Genomic DNA, 25767 nt, shown 5'->3' with positions numbered 1-25767 from the left:
TTTAGCCTTTGTGAGACCCACTTTCCTCACTCATATTTGGAGAGAACAACCCTACCCATATTGAAGGGTTGTCGTCAAGATGAAATGTGGACTCACTAACTGTGTTGAGTGTGGGGTAGGGGACACAGTAAAAGCTCATTCGATCGCCCTCTCTACCAGCATCCAGTATGGGTTTGATAAATGCTAGTTTATCAGATTTCCAAACGTTAAATGAAAATATGTGTTTGCTCCTATGGTCAGAGACCAGGTGGAAACCTTGAGTGCAGTTGTATCATTTCGTGTAAGACTTTTTTTCCCCCATTTGGATAATGAAGTATCTAATCTTTAAAAATTAATGGGTCATGATAGCAAAATAGGTTTAAAAGCTAAACAATCACAAAAATATATAGGAATAATCCTTAAACATATGAAAACAAATGCAGTCTCATAATTAGAGAAATACAAACTACAATTGTACAGCGATATTTTTCATCTCTAAAATTAGTTTAAAAGTAAAACTTACTGCAGTCATTGTTGAGGCTGAGGGTAACAGGCACTTGCATACATTCGTAGTGGTAATATAAATTAGAAAACTCTTATGCAGGGACATTTTGCAATTTCTAATAAATATACAGATGACCTTAGCTTAACAAATACGGAACACTTCACGAATTTGCATGTCATTCTCACGCAGGGGCCAGACTAATCTTCTCTCCATCCTTCTAATTTTAGTACATGTGCTGCTCTTACGGAGACAGACATATTTATCCTCATTATACGGCACAAGAAACCCAGACACATAAAGGTTAAGTAACTTGACCAAAATGACGCAATTAGAAAACATCACAATCCTGGGTTTATCTCGGCAATTGCACCAGTCCAATACAGTAAGATTGTTATCTCATGCTTATCAGAAGCTCTAATAGCTAGTTACATATAACTTTGATGAACAAAAAAGAAAAATTAATAATTACTCAGTCAGAGGCCCTTACTTGATAGCAGTAGTTGAAACGAACAATATGAAGAGGGGTGGTTTTTAAAGAGGTTTTGGCTTTCTACAAAACAATTATCTTGGTCTGCAACAGATCAATGTCTTGAAAAAGAAAGTTGGGGTACAACGTGTTTAGATTAAAAGAGGCAAAAATGCAAAGCATCATCCTTGATTTTATTTGGCTTTGAGCAAACCAGCCATAGTAGACATGTTGGGGACAAATTGGGGAAGTTGAATATGGACTGAATGGAGACAAAAATAAGGAATTTTTGAGGGCTTCGGAGGGGAGGGGGGTGGGGGAATGGGATAGGCTGGTGATGGGTATTAAGGAGGACACGTATTGCATGGTGCACTGGGTGTTATATGCAAGTAATGAATCATGGAACTTTACATCAAAAACTAGGGATGTAGTGTATGGTGATTAACATAATAAAATAAAAAAATATTATTAAAAAAATAAGGAATTTTTATTCGTTTTTTGTTATGTGTGATAATGGAATTATCCTTTGAAGGAGTTTTTTTTTTTTTTTTTTTTAATTTTGGAGCTGCATGCTGAACTATTTAGTGGTAAAATGTCATTATGTCTTTATTTTAAAATGATTCTGCCAAACGATTTGTAGATAGAGGAAATGTGGCAAAATTGTCAATTGCAGACTCTAGGTGGAGGAGACATGGGTGTTCTTTGAGGTATTATTTCTGTTTGTCCGTCTATTTGAATGTTTTCGTAATAAAATATAGATGAAGGAAGAGGCCCTTGGGGATCCCAGACCTAAAGGGAGGACTCTCAAGCTGTGCTTTGGGGCTTGGTCCCTGGCCCTGTTACTTACAAAAACTGAGAGGAAGACAAGGAGACCAGATCATCAAATTTGGGAGGACTAATGATTGCTGGAACCTAGATTCAGAAAGATGGTCACTGGCTGGAATCTGGCTAAAGGAACCTTAATAAGGAGGAAGATAGGGTCATGCGTTCAGGTTTTAGCAAATTAATAGCCTGAGGAAAGCTGTTAGAACAGCAATTCTCATCAAAAGAACTAAAAAGCTTTAGCTAGTGGCAACTCAAGGTGAGAGAATGAGGTGACACTGCTGCCTGGAAAACGAATTTCCAGTTAGTCTACATTTCTGGAAGCAGGTACTCCAGAAGGCGGGAGGGTGAGTCCCACAGTCACATCTGGCCAGGGCACATCTGGAGTTTCCGATTCCCTCTAGGTGCCTTGCTTTGAGTGGCCCTGGGGGTGGGTCTAGAGAGGGTAACTGGGCCATGTCATATTGGCCATAGAGCCTGGGGATCATAAGTTTAAAAAAGATTAAGAGGAACATGGGCAATGCCATCAAATTCTTCAAGAGTTTTGTGCAAAACAGACTAGCCCTGTGTAGGCGGCTTCATAAAAAAAAAAAACCAGATACACTTGTTACAATAAAACGAAGAACTTTTGTAAAGATGCTAGGGAAGGACTGTGTTTGTTAAATGGAGAGCATTGTGTGCCCCATTAATCACTCCTGTTTCATGGTAAGAGAACAATGGTAAATCTGAGACAAAGAGAGAGGAAAAACAAGTGAAACTGCCTTGAAAAGTGTAGAATGTTTCCTGAGCTGAAGCACGTGTTTCTATTTGCCAGCAGCATTTCCAAGGGCCAGAGATAAAATTCAGCTGTGCGTCGGACGCTTGCCTAAACTTCACCGTATTCAAGGACTGCGTTGTCTGCGTTCATGAGGACAAGTAACTATGTTGATAGTTTATCAGGTTGACAATCCCAAAGCTAGGTAGCCCCCGGTGACTTTTTAAAGTTTTTGTTTGTTTGTTTGGTCTTGTTTTGTTTCTGAGTCAGTGAAACGTTCATGTGGTTTAACATTCAAAGAACAGATAAGGAAATACTATGAAATGTCCCCTCCCTCTGCCAGTTTCTGTCTTCCAACCATTCAGTTCCACTCCTCAGAGACATCTAATGTTAACTAATATTTTGTTGTTTCATGCACATCTTACTCTTTGCCCGATTTTCTCAATGTGAGAGTCTAGGAAGCAAGGGTTTCCTGACTCTTGGCTGTGTGACCCATAGGGCGCTCTCTGATACACTGGATGGAGTGGAGTCCAATCCCAAGGGGTCTAGGAACAAGTTTTTCTCGAAACAGCCACCATCTGCCAATACCTAATTTCACTATTCTGCACTTTACTGGTCAGGCAGTGAAATGCCTCGCCAAAGACTTTGCAAGGGGGAGATAACATTCTGTGAGGGTAAATATGGCTATTTCTCCGCTGGCCAACTTTACTGACAAGGTCACACAACTGCATCTTTGTTCCTGTCCAGAGAGCTCGGTGGTTGGTGCTACAGAAAACCCTACTGCTGAGATCACTGGGGATTTAGAGCGGAGAGTAACTCATGCTTCTTTACATTTTGGCCTGTCCACGCGCTTTTTGTGTAGGTGTATGTGTGTTATTTCTCCAGTTGAAATAAGTTCCTAATACCTAAACTCTTTGTACCCTCACTGCCCCCAATACAGGGGACTTGGCTTCTCTGTTTTCTCGCATTGCTTGAGAAACCTAGGAATGGACTTTTCTTCTAAGTTCTTTCAAGTGTGCATCCGGGTCGCTCCTGTGAAGATACGGAGCCACCATATGCAGATATGGAGCTGGCTCAACACGAGGTACCATTCTCATTCTCATTAAGTTAGACATTTTTCTAGAGAGATAAGAATTACATGTATGAAACAGGGACTATACTTAAAGTGCTAAATTAAGGGTGGGCTTGAGGGGGACATGGTTGGCCATCCCTGTTTTCTCTAGAGGTTAAATATTATCCATTTCTAAATTTCCTAATTATCTTGATTCTTAAGGTTTTAGTTTATAGGTTTCTTAATATTAGAAAAAATTCTGTGCTTGCTCCTTTTCTTGGAAATCTTCTAGATTCTATTGGACAATACCCTCCTCATCCCTAAAACCTCCTTCAACCAGAGTAACTACACCCGAACAGGACATTCTAAACAGGGGATTCCTTAGGTAGGGACAAGGCAGTTCTGCCGACTCTGCTCTACTTCTATTATTTGGAGTTCTTGGTTCTTGGACATATGCAGGAAGCTGGGTGGCTCTGATGTGTAAAACCATGAGCTTTGACAGTCAGGGGCCAGGATAGAGATGGGTGTCCCTGAGCAGAGCACATGGCAATAAAGGCCTGCAGGACCCCCCAAGGTTGAACTGGGGACCAGAAGTAACAACAGCCTTGTGATAGATGCCTGATTTCTTTTTTAAAGATCCAGCATGGATTTTCCTCAATACAGCACTTCTCTCCATTCTGGAGGGAAAGGAATTGTATGATTGATTGGTTTTTAAGTTCCCCGTTAGGATGAAGGAGGATGGAAGAGTTGTCTATGAATTTTTATTATGATGAGTCATTTTTTTAAAAACAGCTTTGAATTTTTTTAAAAAAAATCTACCAAAGATTATCCCTTAAAAAAATTAATCTGGGGGCGCCTGGGTGGCTCGGTCGGTTGAGCATCTGCCTTCGGCTCGGCTCGGGTCATGGTCTCGGGGTCCTGGGATCGAGTCCCGCATCGCATCGGGCTTCCTGCTCAGTGGGGTGCCTGCTTTTCCTCTCCTTCTGCCTGCTGCTCCCTCCCGCTTGCTCTCTCTCTCTCTGTCAAATAAATAAATAAAATCTTAAAAGAAAAATTAATCTGAACTCTACATGACTTTGAACCGGGAGTAACATGACGAGTGAAAAGATCATCTGGGCCCATTTATGAGGGGCTCTTGGATGAAGCTTAGGAACATGCGGTAGGTAAGTAATAAGTGACGCGTCCACTCTATTACCTCCAAGGATCCATGTCAGCACAGGAAAGATGGCATCGAGATGACGGCAGAGGCAGCCATCTGACCCCCACAGTACACAGAGAAACAAAGTTCCGTGTGCTTAAGATGATTTCTTATAAATATTACTAATGGTGAAAAAAATCAGGCAGCATCCACATAGATCTCTTTGCAAGTTTAAACTGAAATGGTGGCATTGGGGTGGCCCCGTGGAGAAGGCCGTCAGGAGCTGCACTTCCCAACCTCCACCCCCAGGGCCATTAGTCTCCAGGATGTGGTTGCAAGAGTAAAGTAAAAAGAAAATTTGCCAGCTAGCTAACCGTTCAACAAAGCTGCTGATGGGACATCACTAGTAAGCCAAGGTCACAATGGGTCCAGGTTTACCCCTGAGATTCTGGGAAATGAGTTCATACTAACCAAAAGCAAATACACTAACAAGCATCCATAGAGGGAAATGGAGAGTTCAGAGGGAATGAGAGTTCTTGTGCCAACTGGTCAACTCACTCTAGTCTCACCAGGACACTATTTGAGAAACCAAATTAAGGTTGTTAAATAACTAATGTGAGCAAAGGGAGGAAGGGATGCCGAAAGTCAATATAACCACACTTGGAAAACCTGCTGCTGCCTTCTCCTGAAGAGAAGGCACGAGAGCAGAGTACTGGGTGGGTGAGTTAAAACACCCCGGCATCCCTTTCCCTGCAAGGCCAGGGATGGAAGGGTATATCACGTATACCAGAAGTTCTCAAAGGACAGTCTGGGGACCCCGGGGGTCTCTGAAATTCTTTCTGGGGTGCCTGTGAGGTCAAAATTATTTTTGTAATAATACTAGGATGTTATTTGCCTTGTTACTTTTCTTCTCTCCCAAGGCTACAGCGGAGTCTTCCAGGGGTTATATGACATGTGGTAATGTCATCGCTTTGACAGCTACTGGAAGGTGTGCTTGTGTATTACTGTATTTAAAACTTTCCCCATTTTAATTTCTAATATGATAAATATCAGTAGGTATAACCTACATTTTTAAAAAGATCTTTAGGGGGACACCTGGATGGCTTAGTCAGTTAAGCGTCTGACTCTTGATTTTGGCTCAGGTCATGATCTCAGGGTCATGAGATTGAGCCCTGCATCGGGGCTCCACACTGAGCATGGAGCCTGTTTCAGATTCTCTCTACCTCCCCTCTACCTCTCACTCTCCCCTCCCCTCCCCCGTCAGCTCGCTCTCTCAAAAAATTGAAAAACTTAAAACATTTTAAAAAATAAAAATAAAAGATCTTTAGGGCTCTCAGTCTTTAAGAGTTTAAGAGTGTAGAAGGTTCCTAAGATGAAAAAGTTTAAGAATCACTGATACAGACCATCATTCTCAGTCACCACATTAGAACACGGACAAACACCAGAATGTTATTCTTTTTGATGAAATATTAGAAATACCCCTGTACTGCAGGCAGGAGCTTTCTGAGATTTAGGAAGCATTCTATCTGAGTAGGTATATACTATTCAGATTATCTCAAAAGTTCCAAATAATTGTGCTTGGGGATGTCTCTCTCCCTAATTCAAGGGTATAGGTACACCAAATCCTTTCACTGGATACAATAATTTGCAAAACAAAAAATAAGAAAGAAACATTTTGATCCCGGATTTGCCTGTCCTTCAGCAATGATCTGAAACAGGATCATAATACATGTGTGCCCCGAGAGGAAGTACATACTCTTTTTGGAGGTATCGAACTCTAACTGAACTGAAACCAAGAATCATAACCTACCATAAATATAGGGCAATCGAGCGAGTTTTTCTGGTTTTGGGGGGTTGTTTTTAAATGTGTGTGTGTGTGTGTGTGTGTGTGTGTGTGTGTGTGTATAAGAGAAGAGGTCAATTTAGGTACCAGGCCATTTCTTAAAGATTCCCGAATTCCATTCTTCAAATACAGTCAGCACAGAGGTTGGTTCTTACATATGGGTCCAGTGTCCATTTAGCCAGGCTCCTGGGATTGCACAAGGCCATTGCATCCTAAAGAACGGAAGGGACATTTTTATAGGAACCCTCCTGAAGCTGGGAATGGAGCATTTGTGCTTATAAATATAATATTTGCAAGCCTAGAGTTTTCCTCTGTCTCCCTCACATTGCTGGCACATGGACCAAGACAGAGCTGAAGGTAAACATTCTCAAACCAAAATAACCGAAGAACAAAACACAAGGATGTGATTTAAATATGAATGAGCAAAGATCAGATGAATATCTGGTAATACACAGGGCACTAAAGGAGGGGGGCAAGAGAAGGCACGTTTCCTGTCCTCGAGAGTTGCAATCACTAATCTCTTGCCATTTTCCCTTTGCATCACAGTATCCTGTCATCTACCAGTTAACTGACAGAGATAAGGACAGGAGGGTGACCTCCATCTCTCTCCTGTATTCATAATCGGTTGAATTCACGAGAGACCTCCAGGAGCCATCTCCAGCCCCCGGCCCTGAAGAAGAGCTGAAAATTCAAGTTTTAGAAACAGAAGGATGTTGTCTATAATAACACAGTTAAAAATCTTCAAAAAATGTAAAATCAATGACACTCAAAATGTTGCATTTTAATCAGTAAACCTTTATAATCATGGAAATTAAACCACTCGTCTTCAGGAAAAGTGAGTGAGAAGACGGTGGCAAGAGCTAGAATCGAGCAACTCTCAAGGAGGCAAAAGTGAGTCACCTTTTTGGTGACAAGAGGGAATTAGGCTTATATGCCAGAAACTGGCTTGGTTAACTTGTTTTCTCTTTGTGAGTCTGGAAGGTGATGAGGTCCGACCACTCACTGCCTCATTGTCTTGCCCGTGGGCTCCTTTCCGGGCAAGGAAGAGAGTTGTGTCTCCTGCAGAGTTGCGTAGGTGTCCGCCAGCAGCCCGTGGAAGACGGCGGTCCTGGGGCCCAGGATGGGCAGCCTGTAGCGAACGCTCTCTGGAGAACAGTGCAATAAGAGGGAAAAACAAGGGCTTCTTAGAATCTATTTTTACAGAAACTCAAAATATCTAAAGGTCACCAAAGACTTTTTCGTCCTTATAAAACAGATTCAAAATTCACATAAGAATTCCTTTTGATAGAACCATCTTATCCCGCACAAGATTTAAGCTCCGACAAATCTTGCCAAAGAGGTCAGAGAAGAGTACCTAGAAACAAAGCTCAACTATTAGGAGTCATTGCCAATTAAATAAAAAGTGAATATAAAATGTGTCTGGAGTTATAATGTGAGTTGAAGGGAAAAGAAGATTCAATTCTCAGGATGGGGTAACTGGGTGATGGGCATTAAGGGGGGCATGTGATGTAATGAGCACTGGGTGTTATATAAGACTGACGAATCACAGACCTGTACCTCTGAAACCAATAATACATTATATGTTAACTAATTGAATTAAAATTTAAATAAGTAAATAAATATTAAAAAAGGAAGGCTTTTCAGGGGCACACAAATGGTTCTATCTTTAAAAAATGAACATGATCGGGGCGCCTGGGTGGCACAGCGGTTAAGCGTCTGCCTTCGGCTCAGGGCGTGATCCCGGTGTTCTGGGATGGAGCCCCACATCAGGCTCTTCCGCTATGAGCCTGCTTCTTCCTCTCCCACTCCCCCTGCTTGTGCTCCCTCTCTCGCTGGCTGTCTCTATCTCTGTCGAATAAATAAATAAAATCTTTAAAAAAAAAATAAAAAAAAATAAAAATGAACATGATCTTACGAAAAGTCTACGATAGTACTTGCATTTCAAAAGGAACTTTCATTTTATGAAATAATTTAAATTAGCGTTCCTTAAGATCCTCATCATCCTGACCTCTTCTTCAAATGTGATTTTATTAACAAAAATGTTGGTTAATATTCAGCTTTTCCAGAAGACACATTGCTTGAGGGATAACATCTTTCTATTGGAAGTCACTGAATGGAAGGGAACTGGAGTCCTGAATTCTCTGGAAAAGCTCCTCGCTCCAGCTGAATGAGAGCTAAGAGAGTCTCATCACTGTAATGAAGAGGAAACAGAGGTCCAGGCTCACAGGCCCTGATGGACTGAGGACCAGAACCCAGATCTCCTTAATTCCAGGGCAGTGACCTTTGAACCATGACACAGCAATGTGCCAGGTGGTAGGCCAAGGCAGGTTGTTCACATCTCTGCCGATGTTTATTGACATCTGGACCCTGTACATGTCATGGAACTCTGGACTCAAAGCCAGAGTCAAGACAAATGAATCCAGAAGAAATCCCCATAACTTATGGAGACAGGCTCTTTCTGTTTACTTAGTTCTCACTGATGATTCCTGATAATATATAAGGGTTAGCTGAATCCAGAAACAAGCTAGAAGTCACTGCTGTGTGATCAAGGCGAGGAGTTAGACAGTGACTGGCAGTTACGTTCACTGGGATGAGTCGGCCATGAGGTATTTGCAGCGTGTCCACAGGCAAGGCCGCGCAGGTGGGTGGCAGCTTCAGCAGTACGCAAGCGCGGCAGCAGGGACACGTCTAAGCTGTAGAAACCCGTGGGGCCAGGGCAGCGTCAGCAGTTTTTCTGGCTTGATCAAAGGTGAAGGTTGCTTGTGCTGAGTGTCTGGCTTGGGGGAGGGGGAGGAGGAGCACGGGGTGGGGGAGTAGGAGGGGGGAGGCGGGGCAGCAGAACAAAACGGTTCTCTGGCTTTACAGGTGGGAACCTAGAGGCCCAACAGTTTAAGCAATTTGGCCAGTCCTGTACGGCAAGACTAGGATCCGAACCCAGGTCTCCTTGCTTCTAGGCTACGGCTTTTACCTCACCTTAGAGGGCGCGGGCCCCAGCAAAGCTCAGCTCAGAAATGTCCCAGCTGGAAGTGACGGCAAACCTGCCAAGCTTCAGCCCCGAGCCGGCTCCGTAGGCACTCTCCCCCAAGTCCTACCTCTAAGGTTGCTGTCCTTGGATGGACTCTATGGGCAAGAGTCGTAATATGCCCAAGAACATTATGTGCTGACCTTATGTACGCGAAGTCTAGCTCTCATACTGGTGACCAAAATACGCTCCCGTGGTTAGTAAATTGATGAAAGGCGTGTGTGTGTGTGTGTGTGTGTGTGCAGTTGTGTGGGTGTGTGTTCCGCTCCTTTGTGAGGCAGTCCTGAAAAAATCCACATTCAAGGAAAACTCAGAATGAACGTGTGGCTGGCAATGAGAACACTGAAACCAAGTACACCTGCCTGGCACCCAGTGTTCTCTTGGCTTCCAGAGAATGAGTGGTCACAAACCAGCCAACAGTGGAGGGGGAGCTTTTCTTGGGTGGATGTTCTTAGCTCTTGGCTTTTTAGTTCACTTTGGCTAAATGAGAGCCATGAGGGGCACCTGGGTGGCTCAGTCGTTAAGCCTCTGCCGTCGGCCCAGGGCGTGATCCCAGGGTCCTGGGATCGAGCCCCGCATTGGGCTCCCTGCTCCACTGGGAGCCTGCTTCTTCCTCTCCCACTCCCCCTGCTTGTGTTCTCTCTCTCACTGGCTGCCTCTCCATCTGTCAAATAAATAAATAGTCTTTAAAGAAAAATGAGAGCCTTGAGGTAGGCCAATATTTCCGGATACCTAAGAAGGGATTCACTGAGACTGACAGTCTTTTCCCTCCACTCCGCTAATGTGAATATCTCCAAACCTCAGCTGTTTACCCAAGCCTGTGGTCCCCCCCTTTTAGAATCCCTTCAAGATAGCCCTTCTATCTTCAAATGCCCTCTCTGGATGCCTTCTCAGGCAATTCTGGCTCTAGCTTCCCTGCAGATGGAGCTTCGACTTTCCCATTGGTGTCAAGCAAAGAAACGGATCTCGATTTTCCTTATTGTGTATATCCAATGAGAGAAAAGTTGGAGGTGGCCTCAGTTAACATGGGAGCAAATGAGAAGATGGATACACTTACTAACATGACAGCCTCTACTGCACTAAACCCTTGAGCTGTATCCCCCCAAAGAATGACCCACACCCACCTTCACCAGCTCAGTGTTGACGTCTCTAAAAGAGGAGACATAGGTCAATGCTGAAGCTGGAGCAGAAGCTGCTGTCCTCTTGTCTATTAATAGCAAGTGGCCAGAGGAACAGGTCTGGGCAGCTGTCAGAAGGCAGGTGATTAGGAAGCCTGTGGGGTGGGAAGTTCAGGACTTTGGAGAGGCTGTTCCAAGGGTGTGGGGATGCAGTTCCTTTCCCACCTTCACTGCTTGAAAGGGAATTACCTACTTGGTGCCTCATTTCCATGAAAATTCTTCAGCAAGTAGATTATGGGGCTCTTTAGAAAGAACGGGGCAGAGCCGTGTGGCATGGAGAAGATCTGAGAAGGAACGTGGCACAGATGACGTTCAGTGAGGCCCGGAGAGGGGACAGGTGGGGCTGGCCTGAAGGGAGGCCTGGGGAGCAAGCAAAACAGGCCAGAAGCAGAACGTGAAAAGAGAGAGGGGCGGACAGAGGGAACTTGTTCAGAAAATTTAGCAACTATCTTAGGGATTAAACTTTTCATCCTACTACTCCGGGGGTAGTATGTCCCCCACCACAAGTACTCTAAAAGATCACAAACCTGTTGAGATGTCATTACGGGAACATTCGGGTACAGTCGGGGCTTTTGGTGGATGAAGACTCATCATTCTGTTTGGAAGAAGCAAGAAAACACATCAGTTATGTGGCTAAGGTTTGGTGGAAAGGAATGCGCCTTTATACATTTTAAAACACAGATGCTCTCCTGAAACCAGCACCTGTTAACCTGGTGCTCAGACCCCGCTGCCACAGTATTAGATGGCTGGGCCAGAGACCAGGACATCTCAAGCTCTCTCACTTTGATGGATTTTGATAAAGACTTCATTGAAAAAAATATTTTATTCATTGTCAGAACATGTATGGTCTAAGAATAGAAGGAACAAGAATCCTCCAGTCTCCAGAAAAAAATGAACAACTCTTCCAGATCAGTAATCTACCCTTCAAGTGCAAAACAGAATATTTTGGTGAGAACCGTCTTATTATTTTATTTTTATTTTTTTGCCTTAAAATCTCTCTTTTTTTATTCCCATCAATATTATTCTGTGAGACTGGGTTTCTCTAATGTTGAATGTTGTTAAAGCAAGACAGAAACCATTTAGAAATACTGTGTTGTCAATCCAACTTTGATTAAATTAATTAAAAAAATATTTATTTATTTACGTAATCTCTACACCCAACATGGGGCTTAAACTCATGACCCTGAGATCAAGAGTAGCATGCTTTTCCAACTAAGCCAACCAGGCACCCCTAAATAAAGTTTTTATAAAGAATATTTTTATTTATTTTAAATTTTTTTTAGTTTTTATTTTAATCATCCAGTGCTCATCACAAGTCTACTCCTTAATCCCCATCAACTACATCGCCTTCCAGTTTTAGAGAAAATGTCTGGACCACATCTCCTATTTCTCCTGGTGGCTAAGGCTATGGAAGTGACTCTTGACCAAAATGGTATGAGTCCAAACCATTTCTACATTAAATTGCTTAATTTCTAAAGACTGACAAACCTTTAAACTTTGATGGGATATCTAAGTCTCTGCACTCATTTCACTGTTTCCATTTCTACAAAGATTTTCCAAGATTATTTTTACTTTGCTACCAAAAATATGGCCCATCTGGTCAGTTTATCTATTCAATTGCCATTGGAGGAATCAGTGGGACTAAGAAAGAGAAAAATCCCTTCTATTACCTGTGTTGAACAAACAGGAAGGTAGTATTTCTAAGACTGAGTCATTTAAGATTTGTTCGCACTATAAATCAACAAATATATATCTCTCCACTCATATTTCCTTTCTCTCTTTTTCTCCCTCCCCCCCTTCCTTCTTTCCTTCATTCCTTCCTTTGAATAAATATCACTTAATTTCTACAATGGTTACAATTAAAGTCACTTTTTAAAAATTCTTATTTCAGTAAGGGCAATCTACCTAGCCACATATGTAGTGAAACTCAGAAACTGTGAGGACAGATTTTATAAGCTACAAACAGAACCAGGACCTTATGTTATAGTCACACTAGCTAAATCTCAAAAAGAAGTGGTCTGTTTTCTTTCATTACATTGAAAAAAAAAAATGGCCCATCTAATGATATCTCAGGTTGGTGCAGATGTGATTTTAGGATTGGTTCAACCCTTAGTCTAGCTCAAGGAATAAGACCGACTTGTTTAAAATCAGCTAATGATTCTGGAATGTGGGACTTTATTTAAAATATCAAAATTGCAGGATAAATGAACTGGGACAACAAATTTCAAAAGTTTCTGTCATAGAAGAGTGAAACTCGCTCAGAAATCCCGGACTTTAGATTGTTCTGTTTTCTTTTTTTTTTTTTTTTTTTTAAAGATTTTATTTATTTATTTGACAGAGATAGAGACAGCCAGCGAGAGAGGGAACACAAGCAGGGGGAGTGGGAGAGGAAGAAGCAGGCTCATAGCGGAGGAGCCTGACGTGGGGCTCGATCCCATAACACCGGGATCACGCCCTGAGCCGAAGGCAGACGCTTAACCGCTGTGCCACCCAGGCGCCCCTAGATTGTTCTGTTTTCTATTTAAAGTCTATACAGAATATTTATTTGGATTACTTTTATTACGCTCTGATAGGAGCTTTGGGAATGTTGCAGGTAAATGTTATCAGTGCTGGCGCGCGTTGTGCTCAAATACACTACCCATTCCTCCTTGACCCTGTGTCTCTGGGCCAGGCGCCCAGCACATGGATTCCATGCATCTGAGTCTACACTGCAGCTTGGAGCAAATTTCATAAAAGGAATCATAACAGCTACTACTCTCCAACATAAGGTTACAAAAAGACCTATTTTTCCATATTGTTGCTTTCTCTACGAGGAAAAAAAGTTGAAGACTGTCATTAGACCACATATAACTGTTTAATTGGTCACATCAAATCTGACTGTGGCCGTGTGCTTACATCCCCACCATCGACTGAACGGCAAGTCTACTTACACTGGTGCCTTGTCCAGGGCGAGTCTGTATTTTGAGCTGTTTAATGAAGTAAAAGCTTCATTAAAATCTGTTTTCCCTTTCTGCTGGTTAAATGCAGGAGGGGAAAAAAACCCTTGAAATCCAACTGGGCTTTGTTCTTTATATACTTGATAAGAAAGCAGCAAATGACAACCACACTGACGACAGGACTTTTAGGTACTGGAAAGTGCAGAGGATGTCCTGGGCTGAGAACCATCATGTGTGACGTCCCGTACCTTCTGAATTACGTAAGTCACCGCCATGGAGAATTTGTACTCAGTTCTGCCTGAGTTACCAAAGGAATCTCGTAGCCTCTTCCTTGTACTGTTCTTGGGAAGGTGGAAGGGTAGATTGTACTTTCTACCATAATCTCAATAGCTGTTCAAGCAAAAAGGTGAAAACAAGTTTTTTGGTCTAACTCTCTGGTTTAACCAGGAAATGAAACCAGTCAAGAAGCCCATTCTCTAAGCAGTCCCTGAACATTCTACTTACTATGTTTCTCAATCCACTGGCCTGGGTCCCCAAACTGATATAAATGGAATTAAAATAACGTCCTGATTAAAATCTTAGACTTACCTGTGACTCATAAAGTTCTCAAAGGATAGTTTCAGATTATGAGGGATTGTCATAGTTCTCGGTTGTACCTGAGAAAGAAAGTCTCATTTAGAACATTGTCCAAAACTCTATTCCAATTTAAATGAACAATGCACCACCTTAGCAAACTCAAGTTGTATTTCATATCGTACTTAATATTCTTTTGTGATATGAATGAACCAGAGGGGATCACCTGCCCACAAGCCATAGGGTCCATGTTCTTCCCTGGTTATCAGATTTTGAAGTTAGAAACCTCGAGATTGGTTAAGCCTCCAATTCTCTTTGCTTAGCTCACCCCCAACATTCTTCAGGTCTCAGATCACCTGTCAGCCTCTCACGGACACCACCGGCTCCTGGAGCACTGTTAGGTAATCCTTTGCCCTACGTTCTCGCTGTTCCTTAAGCTTCCTCTACCGGAACACTCCTAAGGTTTCTGTTGTATTTACTTGCTTGATGTCTGGTTTCCCTCATAGACTTTCAGCTTCACGGGGGCAGAGACTATGTCCCTATTTCTGTATTTCCAGGTTCTAACACAGTGCCTGCTCAAGAGATATGTGTTGATCAAATTAGTGAATGAATGAACCCATTTGAAGCACGCTTGAAAGTTTTAAGTGTGCCTTTCCTAGAGGACTAAAATAAATTATACAGTTACAGTATTTCTGATTAAGACATTATTTTCTTGATCTTGTCCAGATTTGTTACTGGCCCTAAATATCAGTTTTTTTTGGAGCTCAGGATTTTACTAAGAATCATTTTTCCCCATTACTTCTCAAAAGATATCGTAGCCATGACAATGAAAAGATAATCACAAGATGTGGGTGCAGGTGTTCAGCTGGGCTATTCATCGAGTGACTTGTGTTTTAAATGTACGACACAACAAACCTGCAAATTACTATGTGTTAAGGGCCTTCGGAGATGCTTGAAGAGAGAGAAGAATCTGAACATTAGTTCCATAGAAATGCCAATCACTTACGGTATTTAATCAGATTGTTGTAACTCATTAGCTGAGGGGAAGGGAGGGGAGAGGGAGGAAAGAAATGATCTGATAACGGGAGCATGTGGGAGTAGTGAGGACAGCAAAGGCTTTGGTGAGAACCTGAGAAGAGGTTTCTAGATACATAAAAGGGATGAGAATGAAGGAGACAGATCGTCTTTTTAAAATTTCTTCTGAAGTTGGCTCTGTTGCAAAGAAAGATGGAGGAAATTCTCTACTTTCTCCTGATTAGCGTGCCCCCTTTGCAAAAGCCCCTAGATCTGGCTAGTGCTATATGCATGAGTGGGCTATCGGGGCTACCCCAGAACAAAGCTACCAAAGACAGCATTTTGTCCCTGAGAAGAAGTGTGTCATGTGGGCAACTCCTATTCAGTCTTGAAAACCATGCATCTTCTTCTGGGAAGACTTCTCTGATATCTACTTTCCATGCCTGTTTACATCCTACCAGGTGTATTTCTATCTCTAGCCATCATTTTAATTCATTATTTATTTACCTGTTGGCTCCTTGAAAGTAGAGCTTGTGTCTTATTCTTTATTTTTTTTCCTTTGTAGCTGGGCTATTACCTAAGTACCTGTCCCATGGTAGGCAGTCAATAAATATTTGCTGAAATAAACTGAATTACATAAATAGACTTTTGAAACCAATGACCATACTTATGTTGGAGAATGGCTCCCTACAGTATGTCCAGCTTGACATTCTACTTTGAAGGGGCCTGAAAGTGTGTATTAGAGAGCAATGCACATAACAGAAGGACTACAAAATAAACGTTTTAAGGGGAAGGTGAGCTGTTTAGAGCAGACACATAATAAGAGACAATTTACATAAAATTACAGTGGATATCCCTGGTGACTCAGAGCCATAACTTTCAGTAGATAATTTCTTCCACATTAAATAATTGAGCTCCTGGCCCAGGGTACTCATACACAGGACTATGAGTAGTCATACAAGCCAGGTCCTATTAGGATTTTTCTTTTTTTGATATTCATCCACTTTATGCTTTTATTTTTTTAATATTTATTTATTTGAGAGACAGAGATAGCAAGAGAGAGCACGAGTCCGGGGGGGTGGTGAGAGGGAGCAGCAGGCTCCCCACTGAGCAGAGAGCCCAACGTGGGGCTTGATCCCAAGACCCTGGGATCTTGACCTGAGCCAATGGCAGATGCTTAACCGACTGAGCCACCCAAGTGTCCCATTTATGCTTTTATTTTTAAAAATATTTTTCTAGTGCTAATCTTTTTTTAAATTCAGACACCATAAGATTCACAATCTCAGCGTACAACTCAAGTGGTTTTTAGTAGTGTCACGAAGTTGCACTACAATCACCACTATCTACTTCCAGAAGATGTTCCACAGCCCAGAAAGAAACTCTGTCCTCATTAGCGCTCATTCTCCATTCATTCATTCCCCATGTCCTTGGCAACCACTCTCTATTTTCTGTTTCTACAGATTTGCCTATTCTGGACATTTCATAAAAATGAAATCAATATAACACATGGCCCTTACTATCTGGTTTCTTTTACATAACAAAATGTTTTCAAGGTTTGTCCAGGTTATAGCATATATAAGTCCTTTCTTTTCATGGCTGAATCATATTCCATTGTATGGATCACATTTTGTTCATGCATTCATCAGTCGATGTACCTTTGAGGTATTTTTACTTTTTGGCTATTATGAGTAATGTTGCTATGAACATTCTTGTACAAATTTGTGTATGAACATACGTTTTCAGTACTCTTGGATATGTATCTAGGATGGAAATGCTGGGTCATATGGTGACTCTATGTTTAAGTTTTTAAGGAATTGCCAATTGCTGTTTCCTAAAGCAGCTTCATAGTTTAAATTCCTGCCAGCAGTGTATGGGGGTTCCTATTTCTCCATACCCTTGCCAACACTTGTTATTGTCTGCTTCTTTACTATGGGCATTCTAGTGGGTGTAAAATAATATCTCATTATGGCTTCAATTGCATTTCCTTCATGGTTAATGACGTTGAGCATCTTTTATGTGTTTATTGGCCATTTGCATATCTTCTTTGGAGAAATGTTTATTCAAATTTTTGTCCATTTTGTCCATTTTGAAATTGGGGTGTTTGTCTTTTTATTGTTGAGTTGTAAACTTTTTTAAAATATATTTTGGATTCTAGTCCCTTTGCAGATATATGATTTGCAAGCATTTTCTCCCATTCTGTGGGTTGTCTTTTCATGTTCTTGATGATGTTCTTTGCAGCAAAGAAGTTTTTAATTTTGATGAAGGTGAATTTAGGTATTTTTGTTGTTATTGTTTCTGCTTTTGGTGTCATATCTAAGAAACCATTGCCTTATTCAAGGTCATGAAGATTTACACCTATGCTTTCCTCTAGGAGTTTGATGTTCTAGCTCTCACAATTAGGTCTGTGATCTACTTGTAGTTACTTTTTGTATATGGTGTGAGGGAGGGGCACAACTTCATTCTTTTGCTTATGGACATACAATTGTCTTTGTATCATTTACTGAAAAGACTATTCTTTCCTCATTAAATTGTCTGATACCTTTGTCAAAAATCAGTTGTTCAGGGCCTCTTATTCTTAGGGAGAACCCATAATATATAATTAAATTTGATTTTCTCCTGTTAAAAAATTTTTTTTTGGTTGTTCACAAATGTAAGGTTTTATTTCTGGACTCTCCGTTTTATTCCATTGATCTATATGTTTATCCTTATGCCAGTACCACAAAGTCCTGATTATTGTAGCTTTATAGTAGGTTTGAAATCAGGAAGCGTGAGTCCTCCAACTTTATTCTTTGTTTTCAAGATTGTTTTAGCTATACTGTATTTCTTGCATTTCCACATGAATTTTAAGATCTGCTTGTCAATTTCTTCAAAAACGTCCTATGAGATCTTGAGGAGGATTGCACCGAACATGTAGATCAATTTGGGAGTATTGCCATCTTAAAAATCCATAAACAGGACGCCTGGGTAGCGCAGTTGTTAAGCATCTGCCTTCAGCTCAGGGCTTGATCCCGGTGTTCTGGGATCGAGTCCCACATCGGGCTCCTCTGCTGGGAGCCTGCTTCTTCCTCTCCCACTCCCCCTGCTTGTGTTCCCTCTCTTGCTGGCTGTCTCTCTGTCACATAAATAAATAAAATCTTTAAAAAAAATCCATAAACATGTTTTTTTTCCATTTAGTTATGTCTTCTTTAATTTCTTTACATGATTTTTTATAGTTTTTGATGTACAAGTCATGCATTTATTTTGTTAAATTTATTCCTAAGTATTTTAATTTTTTGATGCTTATTGCAAATGGAACTGTTTTCCTAATTTCATTTTTGGATTGCTCATTGCTAGTATATAGAAATAGAATTGATTTCTGTATATTCACCTTGTGTCCTGTAACTCTGCTATACTCATTTATTAGCTTTAATTGTTTTTTGTGGGTCCCTTAGGACTTTCTAGATATAAGATTATGCCATCTGCAAATACAGTTTGATGTCTTCTTTTCTAATCTGGTTGCCTTTTATTTCTTTTTCTTGTCTTAACTGCCCCAACTAAAACATACAGTACAATGTTAAACAGAAGCAGCAGGATTGGGCATCCTGGCCTTGTTTCTGATCTAAAGGGAAACTATCCAGTCTTTCTTCATGGAGTATGATGTGAGCTGTGGGTTTTTCGTAGATACGCTTTATTGGGTTGAGGAAGTTCCTTCTATTTGTAGGAGTCTTTTAATATCTTCCCCAGCATCTGCCTTCAGCCCCCTGCTGAGCAAAGAGGGTCTCAGTGACCAGAGCAGGTAAGCAGGGCCCCAACCGCAGGAGGACGCTGGAGTGCTGCTGCATATAGTGAGCAGGGGTCTTTATTTCACGCTCGTTTTCTAACTTTCTACAGTTTCCTACCGGCATTCACTGGTTCTGACTTCCGAGTTTAAGGTCTTTCTTTTGGGGATCTGCAGTGAACGGTAAAACCACAGTGTGTGGTTCTACTCCGGCCCCGCCTGGGCGAGGGCAAAGGTCAGAGAAGAGGTCTTGAGAAAGAGAGCAGCTGCTGAGGTCCCGAGCGAGCCAGCTGGCCAAAGCCAGCTTGGGCCCAGGGTCAGTGCATTCTAAATGTGGACACAGTGATCCCAGGAATAAGACCAGGAGAAATCCCAATCCCAGCCTCCCAGATTCCAGTCAACGCCATTATTGAGCGCTGGGACCCTAGTTAAGTAGAATGTGCCCACAGACTGTAACTTTCAGATACGCCTTTGTCAGTGGCTTCAGTTAAATTTCCAAATCCCACAGAAAAATTTCACAAAACGGCTGGTCTCTTTCATATCCTATTAGTCAAAGCACTTTCACCATTAACTCATCAAAGGAGGCTCTCTTCTTTCTCCTGATTTTCTTCTACTCCTGGCCCTTCCTCTTATCGTACATCAGCCCAAAGCCGAAGGGAAATCATAGGATATCCGAATTGTAGAGACCCTTGCTCAACTCCTACCCCAAACCTAACCGTTTAGCCAAATTAACCTTCAACCCAAGACTGACTCACCCTAATCCTAATCCTTAAACTGACCCAAGTCCTAACACTGACCCGTACAGCATCCTTCCAGACACAGGTCTCTTTCTGCAGCAGCTGTGACAGATGGCAGAGCTTTGTCCTCGTTTCCTCCAGACCCCCTTGCTATCCTTCACCCCCCACCATTCTGCACCACCGGTTACAGACACCCCCCACTAGCTGGAAAGTACTGTAGAATCTTTCCTTAGCTTTGTTCTGAGGTGCGGATTGAATTGATACACCCAAAGATGAAGCTGCTTGCTTCATGACTGTAATGGTAGAGGCGGGCTGTGTTGTACGGGTGGGTGTTGTGTTGGGGAGAAGTCCCACAGGCTCCTGACCCCCTACAGCAGTGTAGCGACGTTAGGATCTCCAAGTAAAGTGGCTCATCTCATCTCTACCCCTCTGACTCACCTACCCTCATTCATCCTTTGGTTTGTTGAAAATGGGGAGGGTTTATCATATTGTCTGAGATAATGGTCTCCCAGGGCCAACAGGTCCTCATTTGCAGCCCTCCCTGCAAACAGTGTTGTCTCCCCATGGGGCTCTGGTGGGGGAGGGGCCGTGCTGTGCCCTGGGATCCCCGCGCTCATCTCTGCCATCCCGCTGACCTACCATTTTTATTTCTCGACATGTGGAGCACAGCTGCTTGTTTCTGATCAGCATGGGATTACTCTGGATCCTGCCGGCCTGAGGGGAGAAACAGAGGGCGGTGAGGAAATGGTGGGGGCCGCTGGGGCAGCAAAGAAGGGGGACAAGGCTGGAGGAGTAAGCGAGGTAACAGTTCTTCCTTCCGGAAAACAGAAGGAGACTCTGGTCTCAGCTCCGTCCTGGGTGGATGTTGAGTCCAGGCTTGGCTGCCGCTGGAGGCTCAGAAAGAGTTTAGGCAGGAGGGGGTGAGCCACAGACTGATCAGGGGCCTTGGGACCCCTGCACACAGTGGTGGAGGTAACACCTTACCTTTCTTCACTCTCACCGACATCAGCGTCTGGAGGTGTGTTCGTAGGAAGTGTATGATATGGGGGAGAAGAGGGTTGGGGGGACAAACTGTGACTGAATTAAAGCCCCCTCCTGCCATCCGATTGTCTGCTGACCTCTTGCCACACGTGTCTACACCTGTGCCCTGACCCGTTCCTGCTGTGCTGGGAGGGGCACAGAACAGGAAGAGGAGGAGTGTCTCTGCAGCATGGGGAGCACCTGCAGTGCGCTCCTGGGTGAGCTTCAGGGACTGGTCTGCCAGTAGCTTCACCCTCTGAGAGACATAAAGCGTTTGGGTGAGGCACTACTATTGAACGTATGAGGGCTGAACACTAGGGACAAAGTTGGATTCTTTTGACAAATATTTAAAATACATTTCATTTTTATAGGCCATTTAAAGAGAATCAAGTGAGTATTACAATGCTGTGGGTTGGTAGGTTAAAGTATGAGTGTGAACGGCTCGATTCATTCATTCCACAACAGACGTTTATTGTGAGGCCACCCCGTGGAAGGTGCGGGGCTGGGGACACAAAGATGAGGAAGACATTTTCTGGCCCTAAGGCAGGCCAGGGAAAAACACAGATTCATTCGTTTGCCCATTCATTAGGTACTGGGGTCCCCGAAACAAATAAGAACAGACACATGAAAAAATGTTCAAAATCATTAGCCATCAGGGAAATTCAAATCAAAACCACACTAAGATACCACCTTACGCCAGTTAGAATGGCAAAAATGGACAAGGCAAGAAACAACAATTGCTGGAGAGGATGTGGAGAAAGGAGATCCCTCCTCATTGCTGGTGGGAATGCAGGTTGGTACAGCCACTCTGGAAAACAGTGTCGAAGTCCCTTAAAAAGTTAAAAATTGAGCTACCCTATGACCCAGCCATTGCACTACTGGGTATTTACCCCAAAGATACAGACGTAGTGAAGAGAAGGGCCATATGCACCCCAATGTTCATAGCAGCTATGTCCACAATAGCTAAATCGTGGAAGGAGCCGAGATGCCCTTCAACAGATGATTGGATTAAGAAGATGTGGTTCATATATACAATGGAATATTACTCAGCTATCAGAAAGAATGAGTTCTCAACATTTGCTGCAACATGGACGTCACTGGAGGAGATTATGCTAAGTGAAATAAGTCAAGCAGAGAAAGACAATTATCATATGGTTTCTTTCATCTATGGAACATAAGAACTAGGAAGATCAGTAGAAGAAAGGGATAAAGAAAGGGGGGTTAATCAGAAGGGGGAATGAAACATGAGAGAGTATGGACTCTGAAAAACAAACTGAGGGCTCAGAGGGGAGGGGGGTGGGGGACGGGATAGACCGGTGATGGGTAGTGAGGAGGGCACGTATTGCATGGTGCACTGGGTGTTATACACAACTAATGAATCATCGAACTTTACGTCAAAAACCAGGGATGTACAGTATGGTGACTAACATAATATAATAAAAATATTATGGAAAAAAAAAAAGACACAGCTTCTGACCTCAACTGCTCACCACCCAGCAGACTGCGTGCCAGGAAGCACAGCGTGTGGAAGGCACTGTGACAGACGTCCGTTAGGGCCACAGTGAAACCAAAAAAACCCACAGAGCTCACCTGGGTTGGGGTGGGGCGGGGCAGAGAAGGAAGGGTCTGAGAAGGGCTGCAGGAGCGGGCAAGGCTTGGGTAGGTGTTGGGGGGGTGAACAAGTTGGGGGGAGGGCACGCCAACGTCCAGGAAACACCGCAGCAGCGCAGAAGAACGACCGAGCAGACTGGCTTCAGGTAACGGGGGCCCGCTGAGAAGGGCCACTGTCCGGTGTGGGGCGTGGGGAGTGGGCAGAGAGGCCAGAGAGGCAGAGACTCCCGGGCTTCTGGCAGATTCCACCTTCTGCCAGATCTTCCCTGATACCCTGGGGGTGCTATCTCCCGGGGTTCGGCTCCCCCTTCCAGCCCTCCCTCTGTGAGCTCTGAGGCTAAGAGACATCTCTGAAACTGTGATTCGAGGCTGGATGCACGAGTGATCGCAGGAGCAGCCATGAGACCTCTGGGCCTTCAGGAAAGAGAGAGCACGTCCCGTTGTGGGGTCAGGAGAGGCTCCGAGAAGTGGCCTTTACACTGAGTCTGGAAGGACGCAGAGCATAGGCAGGGGGAGGTGGCAGTGGGAGCATCCTTGGGCAGATTTGGTTTTGGTGGAGTTATCCCCTTTTCCAGACTTCCGGTTTCTACATAAGAATATGAGTTTATTGCAAATCAAGCAACAGACATATTTGAGGGGCCTCCAAGGTGCAGGGCAGGGTCTTGCCCCGTTAATGACAGCGGCAGATGTCACTCCCGAGTTTCAGAGCAGTGATCGCTGCCATTCCCGTGGGACCTGAAGACAATATGTTTTATATGTTGTCCTGCCCGGCCTCGTTAACTCCTCCTCCATGAAGACAGCTTCACTGCTACCTTCTCAGAAAGTCTTTCTCTTGGCCCTCTTACCATTTTGCACACCCCCAACCTGATTTGGGTGCCTGTCCTTCTGTTTCCGTCACAGCCTTGGTGTAGCGTTTTGTTGCATTTTGTCCTGTTATTCTTTCTTTCTTTTCTTTCTTTCTTTCTTTCTTTCTTTCTTTCTTTCTTTCTTTCTTTCTTTTCTTTTCTTTTCTTTTCTTTTCTTTTCTTTTCTTTCTTTCTAAATGTGTTTGTTTCCTCCACCAGGCTGAGAGTTCTTGAAAAGCAAAAACACATCTCAAACATTGTTGCATCCCTAGAGCCTGTCAAGAATCTGGCACACAGTAGGCATTCAACACACGTTGGTTGAATGGATGAATCATTGTAACCACTTTATTTTAAAGATTTTATTTATTTATTTGAGAGAGAGAAAAATGAGAGAAAGAGCACGAGTGGAGGGGGAGGGGCAGGAGAGGGAGAAGCAGGCTCCCCGCTGAGCAGGGACCCGTATGTGGGGCTCGATCCCAGGACCCGGGGATCATGACCTGAGCCAAAGGCAGACACTGAACCGACTGAGCCACCCAGGCACCCCCACTGTAAGCATTTTAAACTATCACACATAAACATATATTTATATGTGTACATGGAAGTCGATGCAAACAATTTGGGATTCCATGTTGTGTAGGCCTCCACTTCCCCCACTCCTCCCACCCACCGCCTTGCTTTCTTTCCTAGCCCTGGAGCCAAAGGTCTCTTCCCTCTGCAGCGTTTGCTGCTCCCTCTTGGTTTCCTTAGGGCCAGCTCAGCAGCAGTAGCAGGAATGGCACGTGGTTCAGAGCACAGGCCCCTGGTTGTAGCCTCTGTACAGTCAGAGCCACCAAGAAAAGAAACTGCAATTAAGTTAACGGGGTTCTCATTTTCCAAGCAGCTGTCCCCAGGATGGCAGATGGCAGGTGTGATCAGAAAGTGAGAGCAACCTCTTGTCGCCTGGCCAAGGTACGATGCACAGTTCCGTCAGGCCCAGATGCCAGAGTCTGCTCTTCACGTGTCACGACTGGAAACGTCCTAATATTTGAGGTTAATACCTGCTGAGGTTCCTAAGGTCTGGCTCACATTCCAAGTCCTTGGCCTTCTTGAATCTTTGATACAGAAACAGAGAAATATGTTTCTGTCCCTCTCTCTACCTCTCTCTCTGTCTCACACACATGCACACATACCTCTCCACTTAACAAAAACTGAAAATGTAAAAGCACCAGATGGTGATTTTAAAAATAGCCCTCATGAGCATGCTGAGGAAAGCTGACAAATTTGCCTCCATCCTTCCTACCCTTCGACACCTCTGTTCCTTTCCTCCTTTCCACTCCTTCCGTAAATGACAGACGCCTCATGAGTCACTTCTAGTTCAATTCTTTCAATGAACACAACAAGGAAGTTGTGACCCGGAAGGGTTAAGAGCTTTGTCCAACCATACACGTAGTTTCAGTGAGCCAGAAAGTTCCTTGGATAAAGGGTCAGAAGAAGATGACCTTTCCCCAGGGAGAAAGTGGGTTCTTAGATCCACATGAGGGCATAATGATTCCTATATCCCTTCGAAAAAAAGCAGTGATCAGATATTAAAACAAAACAAAACAAACCCCTCTGGTAATTACACATTTTCTTGCCATCTGAAAATACCAGCCACTTCCGTTAAAGAATAAAGGTGAATATGATTTTTTTAAAATACTCATACGGTTGACTCAGAAACATTTCAAACCTACACAAAATATATCAACAGCCATGCATTTACTGGCTGGACTTCTTAAACGTGGGTTTTATTACCATCAGATCAGCGGGGGTCGTGCTTACGGCCCTTTGGAAATCCTATCTGTAGTCACACGTGTCTGAGCAATAGACGCGGGAAAAGGACTGAGGAGTACGCAGGCTAGTTTCCGTGGTGGTCACGAGCTCTCAGAAACAGATTCAGCGAGAAAGAAACAAGAAAAGGAGTCCTCGGTGCTGAGAAAATGGGGAGTCGCCCTCCTGTGCGTTTCCCAGGCACGCTGGGCCCTGCCGCGTCTTTAGACAACGTGTTTGTCACAGGTCCGCTGAAAGCCAAGCAAGTGCTGCTCTCCTCTGGACTCTGACTCGTGAGACTGGAACAACAAACCCGGATCAAAGCGAGGAGAGGGAGTGGGGGCAGGAGCCGAGAGAATGGGTCAGCGTTTCCCACTCCATTAGTACCTGAGCGGCTCTTGCTCACCGACACCTAACCCAGCAAGTAGGCCATGGGGTCCCCGGGTCTCCAGCCGCAGTCCCCACGTGGCCCCCACACATGGGCTCCGCCTTGCTGGGGAGCTCTGAGCCAGGCACCTCGGGGCCTCCGTGCTGCCGCGATCACGCTGCCCGTTGCTGTTTCATGGCATCTGGAGGAGTCCATGCCTGCAACTGGCGGTGAAAGTCGGGCCTGACCAAGAAGCTGCTCCACAGGGGCGCCTGGGTGGCACAGCGGTTAAGCGTCTGCCTTTGGCTCAGGGCACAAACCCAGCGTTATGGGATCGAGCCCCACGTCAGGCTCCTCTGCTCTG

The 25767-nt window shown here is 43.7% G+C and overlaps 1 protein-coding gene and 1 non-coding gene across 5 annotated transcripts in view; both read right to left on the bottom strand.

Moving 5' to 3' along the window:
- Positions 1 to 628: 628 nt before the first annotated feature.
- LOC113262997 (U6 spliceosomal RNA) lies at positions 629 to 739 on the bottom strand. The gene has a single exon (XR_003319018.1). It is a non-coding gene; the product is annotated as a U6 spliceosomal RNA (small nuclear RNA).
- Positions 740 to 4323: 3584 nt separating this feature from the next.
- The window catches only part of CUNH1orf105 (chromosome unknown C1orf105 homolog), a 28679-nt gene continuing 7235 nt past the window's right edge, over positions 4324 to 25767 (bottom strand). For 2 of the 4 annotated variants that reach the window (XM_057315354.1, XM_057315355.1), the window contains 6 exons: positions 20415 to 20489; positions 14283 to 14350; positions 11286 to 11353; positions 7562 to 7703; positions 6714 to 6770; positions 4324 to 4596 (listed from right to left, as the gene is read on the bottom strand). In XM_057315354.1, the coding sequence (XP_057171337.1) occupies positions 4419 to 4596; positions 6714 to 6770; positions 7562 to 7703; positions 11286 to 11353; positions 14283 to 14350; positions 20415 to 20489 (588 nt within the window). In that variant the 3' untranslated portion in view covers positions 4324 to 4418. Of the gene's footprint in view, positions 7704 to 11285; positions 11354 to 14282; positions 14351 to 20414; positions 20490 to 25767 lie in introns of all 4 variants that reach the window. The other 2 variants (XM_044387917.3, XM_026509349.4) reach the window with 2 other exon arrangements.

This window comes from Ursus arctos, unplaced genomic scaffold, assembly GCF_023065955.2.
Source record: "Ursus arctos isolate Adak ecotype North America unplaced genomic scaffold, UrsArc2.0 scaffold_2, whole genome shotgun sequence".
In the NCBI taxonomy this organism is placed as follows: domain Eukaryota; kingdom Metazoa; phylum Chordata; class Mammalia; order Carnivora; family Ursidae; genus Ursus; species Ursus arctos.
This window is presented reverse-complemented; position numbering and strand designations above follow the sequence as displayed.